General features: G+C 33.9%; 1 protein-coding gene across 2 annotated transcripts in view; it reads right to left on the bottom strand.

Annotated features, from left to right (window-relative positions):
- LOC131078569 (uncharacterized) overlaps positions 1-2,940 on the bottom strand; it is a 97,988-nt gene extending 95,048 nt beyond the window's left edge. Inside the window, exon 1 of one of the 2 annotated variants that reach the window (XM_058016305.2) lies at positions 2,693-2,940. In XM_058016305.2, the coding sequence (XP_057872288.2) occupies positions 2,693-2,758 (66 nt within the window). In that variant the 5' untranslated portion in view covers positions 2,759-2,940. The remainder of the gene's footprint in view (positions 1-2,692) is intronic. The other variant, XM_058016304.2, reaches the window with a different exon arrangement.
- Positions 2,941-13,570: the final 10,630 nt, after the last annotated feature.

Genomic DNA, 13,570 nt, shown 5'->3' with positions numbered 1-13,570 from the left:
TTTTATCCCTCAATCTCCAAGAAACCAAACAGATTTCATCCTTTGATCTCCAAAATTAAAGAGCTTTCGTTCTCAAACCCTACAGCTGAACACATGGCACAGACTAAGAGAGAAGATTGAATAAATTGGCAGGATGCATCAAAAGGCAACCCAGCACTTCAATATATAGAACCAGCAGGGCACAAATTCCAACATCCCACTTTCCCTCTCAAAGAAAAAAATTAAAATATTAATAAAAAAATTTCCCCAAAATTGTGCCCACCTTGGCATGAATAACAACTTGTAGCCCTCATTAATAGCCTATAATGAGAATCTGTCATAGAGGTTATCTAAGAATTTGTCATGAGGAAGCTGCCAAGTGTTCCAAAGATTACAACAACCCACTTCAAGAATCCCACGCCTCATTAATTCATTACTTCATTATTAGAATTTGTCATGAGGAAGCTGCCAAGTGTTCCAAAGATTACAACAACCCACTTCAAGAATCCCGTGCCTCGTTAATTCATTACTTCATTATTATTTACAACCGTTGCATCAAATTAATAATAATAGTCTTAATGCCCTGAAATCAAAATAATATTTTCAGATCATTAGCAGGGAATTACAGATTGGAACCAACTAAGCTGAATTTATCTGTGTTCCACAAGGATGCATCCCCAGCCCTCAAACCCCCATCCCTATCTCCAATGGCATTTCGGCTATAGTGGGATGGTAAGAGACATCCCCTGGCCACCCCCAAAAATCTTCAAAACATTAAAACATTTGCAAAACGTGTTCCAGAAATAGGATACACCCCAGGGACGGCCAGATTTCCTTGACAGCAAGGCAATTTTTTATAATATTTAAAAAAATCATTCATAACATTAAAAAAGGAATTGTAAATACATAAGGACAGCAGTATAACAGCAATAAAATTAATCCTGACAGCAGTGACAGTTGTATAGCAGCTATAAATATATCATGACTCAGATTCATAGCTAATGATATATCAGTTAATGCTAACAGCAATAATTTGGACTTATGATTTCATTGTTCAATAAAGTCTCAAACTTCAAATTTTTCAATATGATATTAGAGTCAGTTATTATTGTCAGTCAAAAGAAATCAAAGGTGCATAGGCCATGGTCTGGTACAGTGTGGTATTGTGTGAAAAGTGCAGACAAACAAAAAAAACTTTTGGAATGTGGTTGGCAGGCTTCTGCAAACATCATTCAGCATCATTTTAACAGTGCCGCAATATATTACTGCTGTTATACTGCTGTCCATTAAATTGTATAAATTTGAGTGTATCTCTCTTTCTCTCTATATATGTATATATAAAAATTTCATATATATATATATACACGCGTCCCCAAAAAACTGGCTCCTGGACTGCCGTCCCTGAAACACATCCCCTGCCATTCTGGAAAGGTCGTGGAACATAGAAATTTATCAAAAGGGAACATACATTAAATGTAGAAACACTAAATGGAAGATGAGGGGATATGTACTAAACAGGACTGACAACGCGGAAGCTATGCAGGATCTAAAAACAATGATTTTGGAAACCATAGTTTAAACCTGTGTTTATGGAATGGTGATGAAGCTAGTGCTAAAGATGGAACTCAATTTGGACTACCACCATGATGGTAAGAGATCCTCTCCAGGATCAATAGTGCCTTGCCCTAAAGTGGAAGATGTGTTTTGCCCAACCAAAGGAAGCGGCAACTCCCAGGTCTTCCAGATCCCTCTTGCTGATTGAGTTGTAAGCCCTTTTTCTTCTCAGTTCCCTATTGCTTATGTGGATTCCAAACAGATGGGAGGCAGTGCTAAACGAATCTTTATGATCTCTCATATTTTAAGATATAGACTCGTCAACATATGCATTACCCATTAAAAAAAGCAATGATCTGTAATCCTATTTCCACATCATGATCTTTGTGGCCCAAAATGTTGGAATAACAGTTCGCAGTGCAGATTTTCCTCAAGGCACGTTTCTCTAAACAATTAGCAATTAAATAAGTTTTAAATCTCTGATTTTGTTTATATTAAAAAAGAAACAGGAACAGAGTCTATCAGAATGACCTGGTTTAGTGGTTGAGAATGTTCGAAACCCTTTCAATGGAGTGCCCTTACACGTGTGAATTTGTAGAATTCCAGTAAATATTCTCCAATTATATAAACATGAAGAAATTGTAATTAAAAATGAGCATTTGTGATATTCTGAATAAACAAAACACACAGGTGTTGAATTCTGGAGTTTAAATTGTCAAATGGAATAAGCTCCTATGGTAAATAATAAGGGCCTTCACAATGTAGACCAGTGTTCAAATCTCCAAAAGGCATGTTACAAGTTTAAATGTACAAATATTTAGTATTGAATAAATGAACTGCCAAATCCAAGAGTCTGCCATACCCAATGGATGAGGTTTAGTGCAGCTACAATATGTGGGTGAATTTGAAGGAAAAGATACTCCTCTATCATGACATATAAGCCAAAAGACCTTTGCATTTTTCACTAAAAGTAAAAAATGGTTTTGAATTCGGGAGTTTGACATGAAAAAATTCTCAAACAAAAGAAATATGAACTATTTTGCAACAAACAAAGAGTGCATTTGCAATACGCTCAACTCAATTTCACTTTACCATCACAATTCTCTGAAAAAAACTAGTTAGGTTATTACATGGGGTTTGGAAAGATTCAGATGATTACCCGATAGTCGCGGGATCGAACCACAGGGAACTGGTTCAGAATTTTTCGAAATTGTTCCTCCTCCATACCCTTCGTAAAATTGACCAACAATGAAAAAGAGACCTGCTCTGTAAATAATGATAACAATTATGGTATTTACTCAGATTCTGTGTCTTTTTAAGGTACTCCTAGGTTTCAAATTTCTTTGCTTGGAGAAAGACAGAAATTTAAATGAGCTGTAAAGAGCAAAAGTAATTTATGTTGTAAAAAGCTGTAAAGTCGGATTGCAGGATATGATTGGAAATCGTTTATTTTAGATTTTTCAAAATTTTAAATCGTTTATTTTAGATTTTTCAAAATTTTAAATAGTAGGTGTGCAATGGATACGCTTAATAGGTGTGGAAGGTCAATTAAATTGGTAGGTCATTTAACAAAAGTCTCAATAGAGAAGTGATAGCTTAAATATAAATTCAAGTATGCATCCATTTTTATGGATCCAAACATGATTGAAACAATACCTTTGAATTATGAACATTACAAGCTCCATTACTAGTAGGCTCATATAATAATCACAATAAGGAGAGAGAGATAGTGGAAAACACAAGGGGTAACGAAGTAAAGACAGTGACTTGAACATAAAGACGGAGATTGAGATTCATATGGAGAAGGAGAGGGGTATGGAGAGAAGGAAATGGAGAGATAAAAAGAGAGAGAGAGAAGGGGGTAGATATTAATGGAAGAGGTAAATATATAGAGGGAGAGAGGAAGAGAATGAAAGAGGGAGAGATAATGAGATAGATAGAGAAGGAAAGATGGAAGAAAGAAATGCAGAGCTAGACCTAGAGATGCAAATAGATATAAACAAATGAGTGTGTGTGTGTGAGAGAGAGAGAGAGGTTCAAATCTTGCAATTATATGATTATATACATATATCCTTAATTTATTAATTCACCTTTAAAAAAATTAATTCAATGAAAACATTCTATGATTAAAATAATAAAATATGAATGTAACATGTCTCTAAAGAAATAATAGATTCGAGTTAAAATTAATTTTTGCATGTTTTTGGATGTTCAAACATCCATTTTTCTAAAAAGAATTTAAAGAAAAACCAAAAAATAGTTGAAAATGCTAGCCAAATTTTTGAAATGACACGCGTCACTTTTATATTTATCATCTTAAAATAATAATTATACAATAAAAATAAATATAAATATAAATAACTAAATATATAAAAAAAATTATAATGACTAAATATTATTATTTGAAAAAGAAGCATTAATTTTAATAAAATAAATATACATAGTTAAATATATATTAGATATGTAACTATAAATTTAAAATATATCTTAAATATATGATGAAAAAACACTCATGAAAAATTCAGAAGTAACATACAAACACAACATACAGTTTGCATGAATTGCAGAAATCTACTAATTTTGATTGACACCCTTCATGAGAGGGAACTATGATTTAATTAATGCAAAGAATACTACGCAATCAAAATTTGAAAGAGCATACAATTTTTTTTTTATTAAAAGAAACACTAATTTTACAATATATTAGGTCTTGCATTTTGATGTGCAATGAGTACATGTACATGTGTCAAACGAAAAATGTGAATGAAAAATACGATTGATAAATCAAGGACTAATAAACATTTAATCATCTTAAATTGATGGAGGAGCATTCTCATCTGTTAATCACTTTAAAAAATTGTTCATTTCATAAAAATAATTTAAGAATTATCTCAAAGTGTACCTTTAAAGTGTTGTGTGCGGACAAGCGTGGGAGAAACAGGTTGCCATCTTCAAGTTTTTCCCTGGGATTCGAAACTCAGAAATAGGTAGCTGAATTCAAATCAAATGTTGAAATGCTTGACTTCGTGTGTGAAGTAGGTACAGAACAGTGGTTACAAATCAATGTTTTGTCAGGTTTTAACTTTCCATTCAAGTTGTCAATGTTTTTGTCAATCTTATCATTTCGCATTGGACTGCCATCTAGCAGAGTACTTTTGCTAGAACTGACTGAGCGTGTGAGGACGAAAATAAAAGGGATGGCATGGCGATTAAAAAAAAATTGTCCTTAAAGCCAACTATGAGGAAAGATTAAAGTCAGCTAGAGGAAAAATCAACAGACGACGTGGTTTCAGTCGTCTTACATTGATTTTTGTGCATTCTTAACCATTGATTTTGATAATCAGCTTGTCCATTTCATATAGGAGATGCCTTTGACATAATTATCAAGAAAATGTAGGTATTACGCTGATGGTGCAACTCAAATGCGATCACTTATAACTTTGTAAGGAAAGTATGAATGAATGGATGGATGATTCTAATGATTTTCATTAGATTAAGTAATTTGCAAATCATTGGATTAAATAGTTTAGGGGATGAAAATTATAATTTTAGGTTGTCTTTCAATTCTTTTTTATGTTTAATTTCTTATAATAGATCTTGATTACAAAGCTTGTCATTTTGCTAATTCTAGCTTTCATAAATAATTCATGTAAGCTATCAACTTTTAAGTTGTTTTCATATCGAATACAAATATCTTCATATTTTGTACACTCGATAATAAAATGTCATTATGTCTCCATCATCCCCTTACTACAAAATATGTGTTTTTATTTTCTCAAACTTCCTTGGGCATAGTCCATTTATTGGTCTCACACGTAAGATGATGTGATCCAATCCTCAACTATGCAATTAGCAACCTTGTTTCTCCTTTAATAAATGCCTCTAAATATATTTTTTTGCCATGTTCCTAGGATGGGTTAAACACTTTGACCTAATATGCTTTTTTTGGCCCAGTCTACTTTGTCCACATAGCAACCGTGTATTTTTTTTGTAACATATTTTTTTTATTTCCACATTCATGTCAAAGACATTCATGCAAATTTATGTCTCATTTTCTCAAACATTTGTTGTTCTACTCCATCCAAGTTTTCTTCCTCCGACCTAAATCCTCCTTCACAACTATTTTAAGTCAACCATGGTTATCCATGTTTTCAACCTTCTTTAAGTAACTTAGCAACCAAATTATTATTGATGCCTTCAATGAGAAAGCTCCTGCTTCAACCAAAAGAATATCATCAAGAACTATGGTTTTGACTTTGATACTACTTGTAATTAGGTGCTTTTCCAGATTCTTGTTATTTATCTCCAACTACAATTTCACATGTTACTTCCCCAAACTTCGCAACCATAAAGGACAACTAGCAAAACCAACAAACCAAAAAGATTTTTCTTAGTTTTCCAATCCCAACGTTTAATTTATCTACACCTATTTTAAAGAAAGTAAGAAAATTTACACCCTACTTGTATCCTATTGACTCTACAAAACTGTTGACTGAGCTTGTATTGAAAATCAATCCCAAGATTCTTATATTCTTTCACTATTTCCAATGTGTTGCCTTAAAAAAGAAAGTTAATTTGTTTTCTTTTTTGTTTCTTGAAAAAATCATGACCTTAGTCTTGGCAATGTTTACTTTCATCTCAATGTCTTGGCAAAAGTGTTCCAAGGCCTTCAAAAGTTCTCTTAGCCTCTAATTTTTTTGTTAAATTAGTATTCGAGTAAAAATGTGTGCAAATAAAATGATTGAAATACTAAGTTAACATCCTAACACACACAAATTATTCAAACACTCAATATTAGGATGCTAAAAAGGAATAAACGAAGCATAATTGACAAAAACAAATAGAAATGCAAACTACATTTTGTTCCTTTGATTTGATGTGCGCTCAATTTCGTGCTTCCAAGGGTGTTAGATATGCTCCAATATGATGAGTATGCAAGCTAGATTAAGCTAAAATGAGATGCAAAGTGTATGGATGTGAGTAATTAAATTGTTATTATAATAGTATAAAAATGAAAGTGGATGGATTGTGAAGGAAAATGAGGGTATTAAATAGGCCAAGATGGGAGAAGAAGAGGCATGAAAATGAGACACTTGTCCTAGAGAATGGCAAGTGTCACGGATGGAAATGATAAATGTTCTTGAGAAGGGCAAGTGTCATGGAAAAGAATGACAAGTGTCATTGAGGACACATGTCTATTTGAGAGAGAGACAACCAAATAAGAATTTTCCATTCTAAATATGAAAATATTTCCAAATATCAAGATAGTGAGGATATTTCCCCAAATTTTAGAAAATTTCCTCAAATATTAAGAAATTCGAGATATTTGGGAATGTGCACACATATGGTGAGGGAAAGAGGATAAGGTTGACCAAATGAGACACTTGCCCTTGGATGGAAATGGCAAGTGTCCTTGAGAAGGGCGAGTGTCATGGAAAAGAATGATAATTGTCCTTGAGGACATATGCCTATTTGGGAATGAGACACCCAAATTGGAAGCTTCTATTCCAAAAAAAGATTACAAAATAGAGATTTTCCCATGGTTTAGGATATTTGGGATATTTTCCTAAATTTTAGGAAATTTGGTTCCCCCAAAAATAATGATATTTCCATGACTTAGGATATTTGGGATATTTTCCCAAATTTCCTATTCTATCCCAAAAATTAGAACATTTCCATGTTTTAGTATATTTGGGATATTTTCTCAAATTTTAGGAAATTTGGTTCCCCAAAAATGATGATATTTCCATGGTTTAGGATATTTGGGATATTTTCCCAAATTTTAGGAAATGCACACATATGATGAGGGATAAGGGATCGGGTTGACTAAAACCCTTGGTTAGTTAGGTGGGTTAGGCTAGAGGAAGGGTTAGAGTTAGGAGACATGTAGGGAAATAGAATTAATTAATTATATGAGGGGATATTAAGAGGAAAGGACAAAAGTGAATTAAATAATTAAATTAGGCATTTGATTTATTTAATAGAAGAAAGGGGTCAAATTTAATTAATTAGATGATTTATGATTGTCAAATAATTAATTAAAGGAGGACTAGAACGTAATTAATAAAATTAATTAGCTAGAAGGAGGGAACACTAATTAATTAAATAATGCAAATTATTTAATTAAAGACACACTCTAGATAGCTGAATTTAATTAATTAAATTAAAAAAAAAATAGGTGTCTAAAATTAGGATAAAATCATTAGAATATAATAGTAGCTTCACTACATACCCTACTAGCTAGATACCCTCCCCTTCTATTTTTCTTAACCAGGCTTCTGGTTTGTAAATGTACAAGCCAAACAAAGTGGAAGATATAAGACATCCATGTTTAACACCGATGTCACTACCAAAACATTCAAGCATTATGTCACTTTTTCTGACTTTAGCTCTAACTTGCGCATAAAGTATATGCACCACTACTCTATACACATTTGGAATACCTAATTCCTCAATTTGTTTCACAAATTGTCTCTAGGCATCATGTCAAAGGTTGTTTTAAAGTTGAAAAGGCAACAAAAAGCTTCCTCACCTTGAGTGTCCCATATTTTTTCAATCAAGTGTTTAAAGGTGATGCAATGATCAACAACGAGATGTCTTGGTCTAAAACATGCATGTCCCTTTGCTCTTTTTCCCTTTTTTTTTCCCCAATTATTGATTTTCCATTATATCACGCTCCTAAAGAGCTTGACAAGAAGACAAATGATCATGATAGTGCAATAACTAATTGGGTTTTTAAATATCCCCACTTTTATAGAAAGCGATGACCACATTAGTCGTACACTCCATTGAAAAGCCATATTGAGTGATGTCATCAAACATTCTTTTGAATTGAGGGCTAAGCATCTCAACTCCCCATTTTAGAATTTTATTCAAAAGGTCGTCTATATCCTATGCTTTACTAATTGCTAATTAATTTATTCATTGTTTGATATCTTCTACTTCGAAAAGCTTTGTGATGTGTTAACTATGGGGGGAGCCTCTCTCTTGGACCCACTCGTAAAGGAGCCTCGCATATGCTAACCACTAGGAATCCATGATATTATTTTCAATGTTTTATTTTTTGCTATAGTTTTGTCCAAAAACCTTTGGTACTATGTTTTCCAAGATAAGTTATTTCCTTCCTTCTTGCATTTGCATACCATTATTTTCTTTATTGCACCAATTTCTCATAATTCTTCTAATTTGCTTTGTTCACCACACTTGCTTTAAATTTTTTATTGGCAATCTTACATTCTTCATCATACCACAGGTTTGTAGGAAAAGTATGTGTAGCCTCTTTCTTGGGGCAAGGTCTTTTGCAAGCATTTAAGGCATTGTGAATAATAGAAATCAACAAATTGATGTGAACACAACCACTTGCCTCATCATTTGTCTGGTCCCTTGTATTATTTCTATAGCATGAAAATGTTTCTCAAGAGTAACACTTAAGATACCTCTATTTTCTCAATCCATGAGGATTTTACTTTTGGGGCGTGTTTTGTTTTGCATGTGATGGATTTTTTTATCATGTTGGCTGCTTAGAATGATGCCACTCTCACAAAATAGAGGTGTGTGATTATATTTCATCTTGATAGGGTGGTCCCTAATATCAAACTCTAACAATCTAGAGATAAAACTTTAGGAGAAAATTATGTAGTACACAACACTTTGGCCATTATAATTTTTACAAGAAATGCCTATTGAATTTGTCTAGTCCCTCATGTCATTGCGAATAACCATGCCAAACAATAAAGGATTGTTATCCCCTCTTTCTTCATTACTTAATTAGATAGATTGATTGTTATCTCTCATTGCATCAAAGTCACCTATTAATAAAAATTGCCTTGTCACCCATTAAAACTATTAAGGTGTTTAACATTGAAATTTATTTTTAATAAAATACATGGATCTTCAATAACTGCATTTCTCCTCTTGTAGATCTTTGAATATTTCAAAGCAAAGTAGTAGGTAGCCAATCTAAAAGTTGCATCATTCTTTGTTATCCACAACCATGCATATTGCTTATTTGGGTTCTCTTTTTTGAATTTTACTATTCCATACCATCTCTCTTTTATTAACAATGAGAACCCCCCATTTCCTTTACCTATTTCATTTTCCTTTTTCGAAACTAAAAAAAATTATATCCTTTGAAATCTAGGACTTTGCAACCATCATGTTCACGTGTTTTCATAAAAATGATAATATATCTCCCATCTACTATGGGCCCGAACTTAGGTCTTCTTCTCCATAGATAACCTCTACAATTCCAACTTATTACATGTAAGTTCTCTCGTGCAACCACTAATCCCTATTTCTTGTTTGAAATAATGTCACTAATACGGGCTTTCTCATTCTTCAATGATGCCCACTTTCCCTCATTTCTTGCTACTTTCACTTTATCATGTACCTTATTTTTCTCTTCCTATTGAGAAAATATCAATTCTTCATCTAGTTAAACGTTTTGTACTTCAAAGTAACCCTTTGTTCTTTAGGATGACATTATTGTTCTCTATATTTTTCATGATAACTCTTACATGCCTATCCATTCCCGCATCTATCTTTTCTCCAATCATATTTTCTTGTTGAATACACCATGTCTAGCTCAATTTGTCTTTAAGGAAATGCCTCAATAAAATGTCAACTCTCTCTTTCTCCCCAAAGTCCCTCGAACATTTGATAATGACATTTAAAGCCTTACCTTGTTTGACTTTGTCTTCTCTTATTTGTATCTTGATTTGCTTTTCTATGAGGACTTTATGACAGTAGAAATAATTTAATATGTGCAATTTGTTAGGATATGATCAATTTGAAAGGAAAGGTAGTTTTAAGTAGTTTGTAGTGAACCAAGGGAAATATGTGGTGAGGGTAAATGGTTAGTTAAAACACAAATATCCATGAAACATTCAAACAAACTTAACAAAACACCATTATAACTTCATAAGCCTTCACTTGTTCCTCGGATTGAGCGAGATGAGGTTGGAATAACGCCCTTCTCCAACCTAATTGGATTTGCTCCTTGATTAGATGTGGTTTGCTCTCGAATGCTCAACAAGATAGATGGATTAAGGATTTAGATTTGGATCAAGGATAGATGGATATGGATAACAAGGATTTGATATAGGACTATGAGAAAATGATGAAAATGTGATAGAGGGGGATGAGAGGAGAAATTAGCAGCATGATGATAGAAGAATGGAAGACTCCCTTTTTTTGAGAAGGAAAGATGCTCCAATTTATAGATTGGAGGAGGCCAATGGAGGTCCAAGATTGATTTTCTTATGAAGGGCTAAGATTGATTCAAGATAGTAGACATGGATCAAGGATGCATTGGAGAAATGAAAAGGAATATAAAATTCCTTGGGAAAAAGGGGGTGAAAGAAATTTGAATTTCAAAGTAAGGATGTATAAGGGGATTCAAAGAAATTTGAATTTCTTTGAGAGGTTCAAGATTGATGTGACATGAGTGGGAGAATTTAAAATTGGAGAATAATGATAAGTGGGATTATGAGAGATTCTAGAAGAATTAATTAGGCTAAGTGGAGATTAGGAAAAAGTGATTCTTAGAATCACTTTAGTTAGGTTAATTAATTAAAATTAATTAACTGAGTGGCTTCAGAGGAAATAATTATTGCAAGGACTTTAGAAGAATAGGGAAATAATTAATTTATTTGATAAATTAATTATTGGACAATAGTGACAGGATTAATTAAATTGGATTTAATTAACACCGAGAAGAATAAGGATAACACACAATTAAATCAATTAATTATGTTGACAGGCTTAAATTAATTATACAATGATTTAATTAATTTTAGGTGTCTACATTTTGCCCCTCTTTGATATAGCGTCATGAAGTGATGTTATAGCAAAGAAGAATAAAACATGGTGGAAGAAAAGGATAAGGATTGGTAGCAAGATGCCCCAGTCATAAGATGAGGAAGAATGACGAGGAGGAAGGATGACGAGGAAGTAGTTGTATGCCCCTCGAGAGGACATGCGGGTTCGAAGAACACATATGTGCTCTCGAAATGGATGAGAAGAGGAGGTGATAAAAGAATGAGAGCGATGAAGAGGGAAAGAGGAATGGATGGATTGGAGTCTTGTGAATGAAATGAGATAAAGAAATGATAAATGGATGGGATTTCTTGTTGAGAAAATATAGAGAGAAAACCTCGGTTTGATATTGCCATGGATAGTCTACAACACTGATTATAAGAACCACGATGATATGAAGATTCAAGGCATGGACTGATGCTCAGACAAACATGAATATCTTGCACACAATCATGCAAGTGTTGATAAACACAAATGCAGGGTTGCCAGTACATATAAGGGAAACCTTCAAACATGCCATACTATAATAACAACGCACCATTATACCCAAGTCGAGACATACCAAGATATAGGATGAGCAAGGCAGCCATGAGCAAGTATAGTCCTGGGACACAAGATAAAAATCAAAGCAGAAAGATCAACCATGTAAATAACATGCACATGACCAACTGACATTTTTTGCCACGAGTAGGACATGGATTTGGATAAACTATCAGACTAGGGAAGGATGCATTACGATGGGCAAGTGATGGATTTGGATATAGGTTGATGATTGGCAAAAGGTAAGTTGGACGTGTAAGGTCTGCAAATGAGAGGATTGCTGCTTGGATCTGATTAGCATAGTATGGATGGGTGTTTGGGTTAGGCACAAGCCAATGTAAGCTCAGGTAGATGGGGAAAGCTCAGTTTGATGGATTGGATAGGATGGAAGAAGGATAAATGATTAGATAAGATGAAAAGGGGGATGGAAGATTGAGTAGGATTGGATTGGGTATAGGATTAATGGTTGAATTGGAAGAGATGGAGAATATGATTGGATGAGATAGGATTGGATTAAAAATATAATTGGATGGGATGGGGTGGATTGGTGGATTTAGGATAGATGGACTGCAACCAATGACAAAGGAGAACCAAGGATTGGTAAGAGAATGAATGGATGGGGAGATTGCTTAAGTGGATGGATGGGGATAGGACAAGGAGGACTGAAGGGATGAAGGATAGGTGGAAGGGGGGATCTAAGAAGTATGTTGCAAAGGAGAAAAATGCCCCACTAAGGGTAGTGGAATGAAGGATAGGAAAGATGGTGGATAATAATGTATGAGGCGAAAAGATAATGTGTAATCAATATGGATGGATAGAGGTTTTAAGGCTTTTACTTTCCAAAGCATGCACAGATGTTATTTTACCTCTATATTGATCAAGATCAAATGTAGGAATGGATGATGGATTTGGATAGGATGAGGTGATATGTGATGGAGGATATGGATAGGATAGTCAAGATCAAAGATAGTAAAGAAGGATGGAGGTAGACAGGAGGTGGATAAAGGATAAGAGATATGGATAATGAAGATGGTAGGATAACATGGATGAAGCTTGCCCCCAAGTGTAGAGTACAAGAGGGGGGATTACACATGACGCTTTTTTGCCAAGTTTTCATCATGGTTCTTACCAAAGGCACCACAAGAAGTGGTTTTTGCCATTGGATGAAATGAATTTTCTTTACATTTTTTTTTTTTTTTTTGTTTGCTTCTCTTTTTTTTTGACTTTTTTGGATTGATAAAGACGAAGATAAGTGGATATGGAAGATAGTGGATACGTGAAGGAGGAAGGGATGACTCGAGCATCTAGTTCCATGGATGGTATCCCTTATTATTTCTTTGAAGTGGATGTATGCTCATAGATGTTGGTAAAAAAAAATTGGAGAGATGAAATGGATAGGGGATGGAAGATAAGGATTTGCAAAGGATTGGACTAATGGAATGGGATTGTGAAAAATGGATGGTGGATAATGGATGGGGTTTTGAAATTTTTGTGGAAGATCAACATTGGCACACACCTTGAAGGGTAGTGGAGTATTGGAGGAGAGAGTTTTGAATTAGATGGAGGATAAAGTGTGGATTTTGGGACATGACGACCCAAAATAGAAGAAGGGGATGATGGAGTTGGGATGGTGGATTTTTGGACATAAGGACCCAAAATGAATTTTGAAGATGGAGGAGTG

The sequence above is a fragment of the Cryptomeria japonica genome, chromosome 8, assembly GCF_030272615.1.
Source record: "Cryptomeria japonica chromosome 8, Sugi_1.0, whole genome shotgun sequence".
NCBI classification, from domain to species: domain Eukaryota; kingdom Viridiplantae; phylum Streptophyta; class Pinopsida; order Cupressales; family Cupressaceae; genus Cryptomeria; species Cryptomeria japonica.
Note: the sequence above shows the minus strand (reverse complement) of the source record. Positions and strands in the feature narration are given on the sequence as shown.